Here is a 13,496-nt window from a genome sequence, read left to right on the forward strand (position 1 = left end):
AAATAGTTGTCAGTGACAGTGAAATATTTTAAAGTTTTGTGTCTCTTGTGCCAGTTTAGACTTTCCCATTCAGGTAAGCCTGCTATCCTCAATAGAAATACTAAATATCCAGGCCTTGTGCTCTATGTTACATCATTAATTCCTGGATTTGTTTTTGGTAAAGAATTGGTTTTGTTAAAAAAAATTAGTGATGGTTTACAATAAACTCTATCACTGCTTATTCATCATTATGAGAACAGTAATTTTTCATCTATAATTTTGGATCATCAAGACTTGAGACAAAACTAAAAGCACTTGTAGATATGCGTTTTGAGTTTTGATCACCTGTTTGAAGGTGTTCTCTTCCTAAAAACTTTCTGGTGGCATTGGTAGAAAAGAAACACTGCTATACTGCTACTATACCAAGTACATTAATTTAAATTTTATCATTTAGTTTTCGAGATTGAAGTCGGGTCTTTCCCAATCTATTAACAGACCCCTTCACCTAAGAAAACAACTTTAGTCTCTAGGATGTTCCATTTTGTTTTTCATTCAGAATCATACAACATTGTATTAAATATAATTAACCATTAGTTTACATAAATAAAAACCGGTGAATAAATAACAGTTTATGTCATCACTTTTTTTTATTTATACATATTATAAGTAAATTACAAAAGAATATTTAGAGAACATGTGAAATGCCCAATTTGATTCATTTAAAATTTCATATAAGCAACGTCATAATAAATTATCAGATCTAGGCAATATTATGAATACATTTTATACCAAATTTACAACTAATTATATTTACGAAATCAAAATATAAAATAAAGATGATAAACGTAAAATCAAAAAATAATTGCAATTATCTTATTGCACAAAAATAAACTCATATACATCTTCTTTGGTGGAACTAGCTATGCTAGGTTTCATAGGTATGTTCACATTTTCTGATAACAAGTAAACACTTGTTCTCAGAAAAGAAAACTCCGCCTAAACCATAAACTATATTTATGTCATGGAAAACTAAATCATAAATCATAAAAATATACAAAACAAAACATATATAAATGAGCCTTACATTTTTGTTAAGAAAAACAAATGCCTACAATACAAACTACACATACAATACAATAAAATCTCTCTTACATTATAGAATCTCCCCCCCGATATATATATTTATATATTTTTTAATTTACAGAAATAATATATAAATCTATGATCTGTAATAACATTAGCAAAAGGGCTATGGAAGCACAAAAATACATAAACCCAAGATGAACAGAAATCAATTTTTGATTTTTGAGATCAATGTTATTGCACAAATAGTTCATAAATGTTTGTATGGAAATGATTGATAACATTTTTTCATAAGTACATCACTACTGTATTCATCAGAGACAAGTGTAAGAATAAACTAATACTGGATACATTTCATAAAACTATATCGATCAAATTTTAAAATACAATACTTTTTTAATAAACCCTTTAACCAAAAACTATTTCTGTTCATACGTCACAAAAAGACATTGGCAATGAATTTGTTGGTATGCTCAAAAGCAAAACATAGATAAAATTATATTGAACTCAAAAGCTTAAATAATTTAAGAATTATATTTAACAAACTATATAATAAGTATGCTTGAAGACAGGAATGAGTCAAATGACTTTACATATTAAAATATATACAGTAATAATACAAAGCACACTGCACAGAAACTATTTACACCTTCACAAAAGATTTTGTTTATTTAATAGTTGAATTTTATGGTCCGCATCCTCTACATTTCGTAGCTAACAAGACGAAGAGGCATAAATACTTAGGATTATCATACGTACTTACACCTCTTTGTCTTGCAAGCGTCGATTTAATTCACAAACTATTTGATTCAAATATCAAAAGAATATCACGTAATAGGTAATATGGTGGCCACTTTCAGGTAAGTGGTGTTATATACGATTTCTTTGTTGTATAAAAATGAAAACTAAACGCTAATGTTAGAAAAGTTTTAATCTGAACAAATCTTATGTCAGTTGATAATTTTTGAATACTCCATACTCTCCTAGTTTGAAAGTATAACGTCTCAGAAATATTTATGGTAACAAATAGTTAAGTAAATTGACTAATAAGAAAAGTTCAGCTAATGTATTTAACAAATATATTTACTTAGTTGTCCAAAATCACAAAGTCACTGAAAATGGTCACCAAAACACGTTTGATATTAATATTTTTAATAACAGCTGTTAAATTAATATTAACATTGATAAAAATATTGGTTATTTTATTGTCATGAATGATGCTTGTTGTACATACTTACAATTACCATAACTTACGTCCTAACCTACAAGGAATGGCGATAATCAGTGACACTTTTGACACATTTATTAGGTTAAAAAGCTCTTTGGGATACGGTCAAATGGTGGAAAAACGTCTGCATAAAACTCGACTAGAATAAAAGAAATGCTAACCAACAATATGAATGACTGATTATTAGAAATGTTTACAGTAAAGGAGGAACCGTACTGATCGGATACACACATGGGCATGAATAACCACTGCAATTGAGTCGTTTCCTTTAAAATGTATTGTCAATTTACGATAATATTTACACTCAGGGGTCAACCTCAATGACCGGTTCGTTTAACAGTGTTAAAACACAATTTGACGAAAAGACACTTCCGTCAGAACATATCCAAACACTAAAATTTGGGGAGTTGACACCGAACGGTTTCACAAACATCTCTTTATACATCAGGAACATTCCATACCTTATTGAAGAAATAATTTTATTGAGATCACGAAATTCTGAAATATCCGTCAAAAGAAACATTTCCTGGAAGACTGCGGATAAAAAGTTCTACACCGATATCCAGTCCTTGAATTATAAACCATCTGCTTTCTCCCAACAAGTAACAATTACAATTAATAAATTTTGTTGCAAAAGTGTTTCTAAACGTAACTGGCCTGTGGCAACATTATTAGGTAATAGGTCACCACCGAAGTTGAACAGGTACACTTTAATATATACAGATAGATTTCTGAAAAATATCTTTACCGTACTTATATAGGTAACATTTTACATTAAGCAACACATAAGCTAGGCCAAGGAGTATTGGAAAAGGCGAGGTTACGTGGAAAGCTACGGATATGAGAAAAAGGTCATAATTTCAACATTTTTCAACGATCCTCGGACATTACGAAGTAAGACAAATACCAGATTAGTATCAAGATCATATTTACAACCTCGTGATTTTGTTATCGTTATTACTTTAAAAAAAATTAACATTAAAAAATATCAAAATGACATTAGGAAGTCTTAAACCTCAAAATATCAGCGATAAAAGACTAAAGAAAGTCTATCAAATACCTCTAAAATAATGTGTCCGAAAATCATTGAGGCTGGATGTAATCGAGGTGGTTTTGCAAAGGGTAGTGATACGGGTAGGGCAGAGGAAGGTGGAGTGGTACAGGAAGGGGGAGGGGGAGGGAATCTCAGTCTCATGTGTGGTAAGGTTTGCAGTAGGAGTAACGGTGATTCATGTGTTGGCTGTAGGACCCGCTGTGAGAAAACCGTTTCAGACACTTTGTACACTGAAAGGGCTTCTCGCCTGAGTGAAGTCGCTTGTGCTCCGTTAGGTGATGCTTGTGTTTAAACGCCTTCATGCAAACATCGCACTTGTGGGGCCTCTGACCTGTAAGCAACAACTAAATTAGAAACAAGAAATAATTGGATGGTTGAGAGTCAAAGATAAAGTTGTCAAAAGTAAATTTACAAGTGGTTTTCTGAACTCCAAGAATATAATTGGGTTGACCAAACAACGATGGTTTTTAAAAATGGAAAAAAGCGTGGTCTTGAGATTTATTTATTTCTCTCTTAACAATTACACCATTTACAATTAGGTATGGAGAGTATCAAATCATATCCCTAAGCCATCGCGGGGTAAAAATCTATTAAAAAAATTAGATAACAAGCAAAAGGTACATAGAAAAGTTTGTTAATTTGTTAACAACAAGGGTTATCAAACATTTTCCAAAATTTGAGCTGATTTACCTACAGTTTTTTAAAACAGACAACATACTATCAATCTATCTATCATCTATCTCACTGAGTTATTAAATTAGTCAGGTCCCTGTTAAGACATCATAGACAACATACCCCATGTTTTATTAAGTTAAACAATATTACATACTAACATAGTTGTTACTGAAGAAGTATCCCTTCACCAAATAGTTCAGATAGAGTATAGTAGACATAAAACCCTACAACTACTTGAAATTACTAATAGGTAATATGTTCAACCTACATGTTTAAGTATATAGAGCATTACTACGCATGTCATAAATAAAGTGGGTTTCATTTATAACAATAGCCAACAAAAATGTTCACAGTTTTTTAGTGAGATGAAAAAGTTGTGTCTAACAAATAACAATGTATGTGTTCATTTGAAAACAATAGAAAAAAAATAAGGTGAGAATACACGGCTTGTTAATTTTTAAAATATTTATATACTTTTTATTAAATCTTATTGATTAGGAATAAATACATTCAAGACTGGAATTTACAGGAAGGGTCAAAAAGGATGAGAAAACACCTTAAGTTGACTTTATCACCCCCATGTGCAGGCTAAGTCATAAAGTCTGTTGTAAAACTTATTGACAATGCTATGAATTTAGAATCACGACACTTGGAAACTTAAGGATTTTACACTTCTTGAGTTTACTTTGTGAATTGAAGTTCTTTTCATTTATCGATTTAATATTTTGAAAATGTGAAACTGACAGACAATTTTCTCAATTAAAGTCTTTTTTTCATAAGTTTGGCGTTGTATGTCAAACAAGTAGGATATTGCTTAAAATTGTTTTTGACAAAGTAACAATAAACTTATTAGTTGTATTAGGATTGTCCATTCTGTAGCAAGTAAAAGTGCATGCAAAGTGGTGAAATTTGTTATAAAAATGATTTAAGTGAAATACAATAATAAAGTATTGTGTAAATAATTATTAGGAACAAATTATTTACTAAATTGTAATGCTAACTTGTCCAAAATTTTATTAAGGTATATGTTTGCATTCTAACTACTTTTAAGTGAAATGTTTTTAATTGATTGGATTAAAATCTGACAATCTTCACTGTAGATACAATATGCACAAACATAGATACTTTTACTGCTGTTAAAAAGAAGCACTATGCTCTTAAATGTCACAATATACTACATATCCAGAAGTGATATTTCTATGCTGCTCATAACATATATAAATTTTGCCTAACAGGTGGTATTTTCGGTTTCTAGGGGCCCTAAAATAAGAAAGTGCAGCGGTCCCAGACCTTACATTTTATTTATTACTTTTACTTTTCTCAGGTATTATGGAGACTAGCTAATAATATTAGTTAATAGATGATTATTCTTTAAGAAATTCCCAAGCAAAATATACCATCAAAGTATTAATTATTTTATGTTTAGCTTTGAACAGTTTCAATATTGACTCAATGCAATTCAGATACTGTCGGCAACAATTGAATCTGGTCTGGTCAAATTACATGTGACTTGGACTTAACCGTTAAGTTGCTATTACAAAGGAGCAAGAAGACACATTACTTCCAATTGACAGAGTCCAAACTGTAAATCGAATCTCCTTGTGAGTAAAGAATGTTTAAATTAAATGCCAGCGTTGCACAGTTTTTTTTTAATTCTCGCCTCGGCAAACAGTGTCTTCGATACGGAAGTAGCCAATAAATGGCCGCATAGCTCTCCATTCCCTCATTTTACTTCTCAACAAAGGAATGTTTTAGAATACCTTGGAATTTTTTTCCTGGGATATATTTTAAGGTTTGTAATAACAAGTTTACTGACTCATGAAATTCATTTGAAAAAGTCCGGGTGTATAATTTGTTTCAGTTTGCTCCTTTTTGTTATCAATACAATGTGTTGTAACACTCCTGCTGCAGCGAACCTACAGACTTAACAAGTCTAGCAGCGTTATTGAGTATTTATTCAAGTAAATTCATAATAAGAGGAATTTTATACTAATATACTAACAGTATTGGATAAACTAACAGGAGGAGCACTAAAAACTGTTGAAATAAATAATACTTTGTAATTTAATCACATAGTAATTTGTTAGACGGAAAGAATAGTTTCATGCTTGAATGAAATATAACTTTTTAATTTTTCTAGATTACAGTAAAATCTATTCTATTTTACTACAGCAAACGACTAATGTGATAGAACTGCATTTGGTTTCTTAACAGTTAAGATCCCTTTACGCAGAGTTCTTTAAGGCTGGTTTTAGCGATGCATTTAATTTTTTTAATATTTTCATCCCCATCAAATTAAAAGGTTTTTGAGTGAAGAATAATTGAATACTTCAAATACAAAATAATAATGAAACTGATAACATTTTTACTAAGTTGACTGGAAATATTTTTTCCATAAGGTCAAACAACTTGAAATTCATACAGGGTTCAAATAAGAGGAACAGAATCGACCTGGGAAAAAAAACTGAAAAGAACAAAAAAAAAAAACTAAAATAAAACATAACTCATGCACAACAAATAAATATAGTTTCAATATCAACGAAGACCCTTCAAAGAACAAAATACAAAATATGCAAAAAGTTTGGTAAAAAAACATGCAATGACAAAATAACTTGTGTTCCAAGTAGTAATTCCCATATAAATTTAACAAAAGTCCCATAACCCTGATTTCACATGCATCTGTCAAATGTAGGTTTAGAACTCCCCCGAATTTCAGTTAAACCCAATTTCGATGGATGTGTTCAAACCTGAATGTTCATATTTGTGCCTTGCCAAAGAACTCTGCTTTGAGAAGCCTTTATCACACTGGTCACATGGGAACAAGGGTGAGTGAGACCCACCATCTGACTCTGACTCCGGCTTAGGCCTCTTGACTGCTCCACCGCTGGATAAACTGCTCCGTTCTCGGTCTCGGATATCAGACAAATCCGAAGTGATGAACTCGTCAGCTTCTGCACTTTCTACCAGGTTCTGTTAAAATTGAGAAACTATGTTGGTTATGAGGGAAATCTAAAACTATAGAGTTGACAGATTTTTGTTAGGATAGCAGGCTAACCTGAATGAGAAAGAATCGCCAGTCTGACACAAGAAACACCAAACAATCTGCACTGTAACACATTTGAATATATATGTCACCGAGAGCATTTCCTTCTAAGGAAGGTTTGACATCGATGACTCAACCATATTACTGTCCAATAGTTTGGAAATTGGACCTGAACACATAACTAAAACCTTCCTAACTAAAACCTTCCTTGTATGAAAATGCTGCTAGTAATAGTAAAATATCTTCAATTTTTATATATAGTGATAGTGTAAAGTTGGTTTGTGTTTCTTTTGTCAAAATATACACTTCTTCTATCCAACAAAAACTTCTATATAAATATAACAGTTTTTCTCCTACATAAACAGTAAGAGCTAAATAAAGAATGTTTCGTATCATTTATTTTCAAGATGAGTTTTTAAGCACAACATTTTTATAGTGATAAGTGTGCTTTTCCTTTTTTTGAAAAGTTGGTTTGCAAACTGGTTGGTTACCTAACCCATACATAAGAGGATGTAACTACACAATAATCCAGACTATTCCAACATTTTCTTATCCCTAGTATTGGATAGCTAGAATTTTTAAAATCATAGTATTTGAATTGCTTACCCTTTTCCACCACAGGTCGGACGTAGGGGAGGGGGAAGTGTTTCCGTTGTAGAGAGCTATGGCAGGAAGGGGTGATCTGGAGGCGGCCTGATCTCTGCTGGCCATCCACAACCGATCCATACCCAATGGTGATCCACCATTCGTTGAGAACCTGCTGAAACATAATTTACTATCACTAAGAGCAATTAAAAAGGCTTGTCATCATAAAGCAACAAGTGCTTCTGGATTTGACACTGTTGATTCAAAAAATAAATCAATTAAAAGAATGGAACTATATAACAAGCAAAGATGCATTGATAAAATGGTTGCATGATGGCATGAGTTGAAAGTACTAGGTGTTTCGAAAGTAATGGGGCAAAACTAAACAGGTCCTTTTTGCTTTTTAACACAGCTGTTAATTTCAATAACTTAAGAGCATGTTTATAAGTTTGTTTTAATTTGGTTACATTTAATTTTTACTACTTGATGAACTGTGACAAACTTGTTTATTAAATGGCTACTACAAAGCTAGAAAATGAGTTTTGTGTGTTCAAAAACTGGTTAAAAACCTCCAAAAAGTTCAGAAAGGATCCTTCTTGTTGTAACTGCATAAGTTGTAGGTGAGGAAGTTTCGTTGAACTGTCACAACGGCTTCAGTTTGAGTAAACTATGACTCACAAAACACCTTTTATTGGTTTTTAGTAGCCATTTAATAAACATGTCTATCACAGTTAATTGTGAAGCTAAGGCAAAACATAACCATATCCAAAAAACTTATAACATTCACTTTCAATTTTCGGTCATCAACAGCTGATTTGGTCACGGGAAAAAGAAAATAAACCCGTTTAGTTTTGCAATAATTTATACAAATTGGTTTGTTAAAGTACCTGAGAACTGGTTGTGTCAACATCCTGGCCAATTTACTTGAGTCTAGAGGTGAAGGTGACCGTTGTTGGTACATGGGTCGAATGAACAGCTGGGGCTTCTGAGTCAAATTTACAGCCTCCTCTGAATCAGACCCAACTGGAGACGACCCTTGTGATTTCTTTGTAGAGAGATCCAGAGGCTGCTCTGAAGACAAAGGTGGAGAATCTGCAGGGAACCAAGTAGTTTGAGGAACATAAGGAACATGAACCAGTCTGCCCTCTCGACGATCTCTGGCACGATTGTTCTGAAACCATACTTGAACGACTCTCACAGCCAACCCTACGTGCTCAGCAATCCTCGAAAGTTCTTCTCTTTTAGGGCGAGGATTCAGGGTGTAGTTTTGTTTCAAGATTATCAACTGATCTTCCGAAATTTGAGATCTAACCCTGACTTTCCTTCCGTCTTGATCTACTTCACCGTCTTCATCCTCTGTCATCAGTTCCCGAGATCTTGTTTCATCTTCACTTCCACTATAACTTACTCCGTTACAACTGACTGTTTCTGTTTTGGTGGCAACATCTTCTAACTTTGCAGCTAACCCTTCACTTTTTTGGTCATCTCCATTGCAGAGGTACCTTTCGTGCTGGTGTAGTTCTATTCCAGATGTGAAGATCTTATGGCAGAACCGACATGAGAGTGTGTCTGGTCTCTCTTCTGCAGGAGGAGTCGCAGCTTCACTTTTCACACTCGGACAGCCTGAACTACATGAAGCTGGAGAGAGCTTTTGCATATTCTCTTGAAGAAATTGTTTGGTTACCCTTGCACTGACGGTTTCTAAGATCCTCTTTACCTCCTCTAAGTCACCTCCATTACTGTTGATTCCTGAGGATTGTCTCTCCTGAAAATTTGAAGACTTCTGATCTTCCTCACATTCTTTCTCGTCTCTTATTTCTTCTTTAATCTTTACTTCACTTTTTGGTTCCTTTTCTGGCGATTCATTTTCAACCTCTTTTATCTTGACTTCCGACTGACTGGGAGGAGGGGTTCTGTTGAACTGCTCTATCAGGTTGTTTAAAGAGTAAGGACTGTTCTGATGATTAAATGGGGGGAAGAAAAATGGATGCATCCCGCTATTAGGTTGAGGTGGAAAATTTGATAGAAATGCAGATGTTGCCTCATTGTACTTGGGAAGGATAGGTGGAAAATTGTTGTTGTTGTTTGTAGGTGATCTTTTGGGCATTGGAGGTTGACTCCTGAAAGCAGAGAGTTGCACAGAGGTTTGATGTTTGAGGTCTACTGCTCGGTTGAGGCCTCGCTGGTTGACTTTTAGGTTCATTACCAGACACTTCTTGGAGGTCATATGACTGGAGTAGGAGCCAGAGTGAGAGAAGCGCTTTCCGCAGTTGTTACACTTGAATGGCTTTTCACCGCTGTGTATCCGAATATGCTCCTGTAATCAAATATGATTGTTTAACACAAAGCAATGACAATGATTATTATAATTTATTTTGTACTTCATAACACTTATTGCGTTAGCATTCTGAGCCCCAACTGATGCAGACATTAAAATTGTTATTTACATAATCAAGAAAAATATTACTTTAATTCTTTGAACTATCATTATGGATAAATTAAGAACAATAGTTTTAAAATAAGCCAAAATAATTCTCCCACTGTTGAGAACAACTGGCCTCACATATTATAATTAGGGTAGGAGTAGGGCCCAAAATTCGGTGGAAGCAACCAAACAACTATCCAAGTTCTAATGTAAACACAGTATTGGAGAAGGGTCGAATTAATGCAGCATCTGATGAATATGGATTGAGGCTTGGGAAAAAACATGGCCATCCATCCACATGGACACAACCTGGTGAATATATTTATTGAGGGTCCTACCTCCGTCAATAAAGATTTATATTCCAACTATCAAGTCCTTAAACGAGTGGTGTTTTAGGTCGAATGATGTTTAACTTGAATATAAATGTTTTTACAAATTTATAGTATGAAAGAAGCTTAAACATCTAAAAAAAATTTACTAGTACTAAATTATAATAACAAGAAGAATTTAATGATACACTTTATGTGAGTAACTTTTACGTCATTAAACTGTTTTAGGTGAAGAACAATTACAAACAATTATTTTCCCACCTTGAGGTGATGTTTGAACTTGAAGGCTTTCTCACATTCTGGACACTTGAACTTGCGGAGGACTGCACTCTCGTCATGGCTGATCATGTGGCGTTGGAGACGATACACGTTGGCAAAAGTCTTGTTGCACACTTTGCACGACTGCAACAAACAACAAACCACAATGAACCATTGTAGAAACTTAGGAAAGTAGAGTGAATAACATCTACATATCACTATAAAAGTGATGGTTAAAAAATATTTTCCAAAATTATTTGCATGAGAGACCAAATAATAATGTTCTACTACTTGTGTTCAAGAGTGTGCTGAAAATAATAAAAATCAATGTTCTACAGACTGATCAATGTTCTACAGTCTGATAGTGATCATGAGAAGCAAATGTTCCATAGACTGGCAGACATCAAGAAGCAAATGTTCTATATACTGACAGTCATCATGAGAAGCATCTGTTCTATAGACTGCACTGAGGTCATCATGAGAAGCCAATGTTCTATAGACTAAAGGCATCATGAGAAGCCAATGTTCTATAGACTAAAGGCATCATGAGAAGCCAATGTTCTATATACTAAAGGCATAATGAGAAGCCAATGTTCTATAGACTAAAGGCATCATGAGAAGCAAATGTTTTATAGAGTGAAGTAATCATGAGAAGCCAACGTTCTACAGTTTGATAGTGACCTGTGGTCAGAAGCTATTTAGAGACCGTTGTTCCACAAGAATGCAACAGGTTAACAATTGGCGAGCGACGCGACTGGAGGGCGTTTTCTACCGTAAACAGTTTAGTTTAGTTAAAGCGCCGATGCAGTGTATCCAAACAAAACAGAAATAACTGGAAATGATTCCTTCAGTCTGTTTAGAAACCTACACCGGTGGCGCTAGCCAGAGAAACGGCAACGAACTTATAAACTGTTTCCAAACTGCAAACCTAATTGGAACGTCAAATCGGCATTTCCGGAATTTACATTTAGAGTTAATGGAACCACGAATATTTTGTAGCCAGTAAAAAGGTTTTCACTAAGCAGTTTTTATCTTCCGGACTGATTCGTGACAGGAATAGTAGCAGAACCAGAACCAATGAGAATCAAAGAAGATGTTTTTTAAAAGACTATTACAAATGCATCGCTACCTATCTTTAATATAAAATGAGTTTCACATTGTTAAAATACAAATATACCTCTGTAATGAAATTTACAATCGCTTCATTGGCCAAATAGCCAAACTAATCCATCTCGAGCAGGCATTTATCATCATTCATTGCCACGAGTCGTGCGTTGGAACTCAGAATGAACACTGCTCAACCAATACATCTCCAGCGGAAAAATTTAGTTTTGTGTTTGCATTTAAAACCAAAAAATATTTTAACATTGAAACTTTGGTAGCGATAAAAAATAGGGATCAAAGGAGCTGTGGTTTTAAAATACAGTCCTTCGAATCCGTTATGTATAAAGGATATCAAAAACCTAACAGCCTGACAAAATTAAGAACACCTGTAAGTTCTAGTAAAATTAAATGGTCAAAGTATAAACAAAGATAACATTTTCCACTCGATAACACCGGAATATATCTGAAAATGGTCCCCCGTGAAACAAGCAAAGACGCCCGGGAAAGCGTTGAAGTGCAGGGATCGCCTCACTTTATATGAGTTAAGCCGGGGGTCGTTAGGTGGCCATCTTTTTTGATACGGGAGCCCCTTGGGACGGGTAGAGATTTAGGAGGCCGTCAACTTTATAAATGATGCACGGTGTACACGGTTGAAGACGCGGAGGAAAAAACCTGTGTCACAGGGGTAAGTAGTTCTACTGAACGTGGAATAAAGGAAACATCCGATAATCTTTTATAGTGGAATATGTTCCACTCGACAAATGTTTCATTCTCCATCACACAAGGTTATGCTATTTCTTACTGAATTGATTTAGTGATTATTCAAATTAGTGTTCAAAAGAATTGTGGTAAGTAAAACTAACATAACTAATTTAGTGTATTTAGCTAATTATTTTTAATTATATACGGTACGAACCAATTAAAAAAATTTATGTATTAAAACACATTTTATTTTAAAATAAATATATACAAATATAGGTTTATAAATAGCCACATGGTTCGTTTGAAAATTGCACTAAAACAAGTATAGAAAAGTAAAGATATATTTGCACACTATAAATTAAACATGCAAGATATACAGAGTTTTAATGACATACGGGAGGGAAGGAGATTTACTGATTTTGTGGGGTTTTATGAAAGGGATTTATTTATTTTATTTATTAATAGATTACATTAATTTTTATTGTTAAAACAATGGAAAAATAATAAAGAAAATTTACTTATTTACTCATTTACGAATATACGCATTGACATTAGTATTTCATATTTGTACAAACACTCTTCAATCAAATTAATCTCTAAAAACGTATTTGTGTCATGAAGCAAACATTCAGTATGTTAACGATCACAATGCTAGTAGTAAGATGAGAATGTTAGGTGTATTTAACCTTATGAAAGGAGGAGTGTGAGTTGCCTAGCTTTGTTGCTGATTGCTGTTTCTTTCCCCAGTATAAAGGCCCAATGATCAAGCTGAGATTCGAACCACCGACCTAGAGAATGTAATATTCCTTACTGTTTCGTGACTCCATGTTTACAAACACGCACGACGATGTTTCAATCAAGCACCAGTCTCAATATAATTTCACGCAAATCGATCAATCGAACGGTTGATTTATCTCGTGATAAATCCACGTTAGGTGTCAAGGGTTGTTTATGGACTGTAACGAGAGGTAAATTGGCCCGACAAAAAGTGGCCGCCATCCAAAACCCAGAGATAAATCAAACCTGTCGCT

The 13,496-nt window shown here is 33.8% G+C and overlaps 1 protein-coding gene across 3 annotated transcripts in view; it reads right to left on the reverse strand.

Moving 5' to 3' along the window:
* Window positions 1-745: 745 nt before the first annotated feature.
* LOC128998519 (zinc finger E-box-binding homeobox 2-like) overlaps window positions 746-13,496 on the reverse strand; it is a 304,946-nt gene continuing 292,195 nt past the window's right edge. For 2 of the 3 annotated variants that reach the window (XM_054424690.1, XM_054424692.1), the window contains 5 exons: window positions 10,663-10,803; window positions 8,535-9,964; window positions 7,669-7,822; window positions 6,860-6,989; window positions 746-3,675 (listed from right to left, as the gene is read on the reverse strand). In XM_054424690.1, coding sequence (XP_054280665.1) covers window positions 3,482-3,675; window positions 6,860-6,989; window positions 7,669-7,822; window positions 8,535-9,964; window positions 10,663-10,803 — 2,049 coding nt within the window. In that variant the 3' untranslated portion in view covers window positions 746-3,481. The remainder of the gene's footprint in view (window positions 3,676-6,859; window positions 6,990-7,668; window positions 7,823-8,534; window positions 9,965-10,662; window positions 10,804-13,496) is intronic. The other variant, XM_054424691.1, reaches the window with a different exon arrangement.

Source organism: Macrosteles quadrilineatus, unplaced genomic scaffold (assembly GCF_028750875.1).
Source record: "Macrosteles quadrilineatus isolate MER2022 unplaced genomic scaffold, UCM_ALF_1.0 Scaffold_7__1_contigs__length_78375512, whole genome shotgun sequence".
Lineage (NCBI taxonomy): Eukaryota > Metazoa > Arthropoda > Insecta > Hemiptera > Cicadellidae > Macrosteles > Macrosteles quadrilineatus.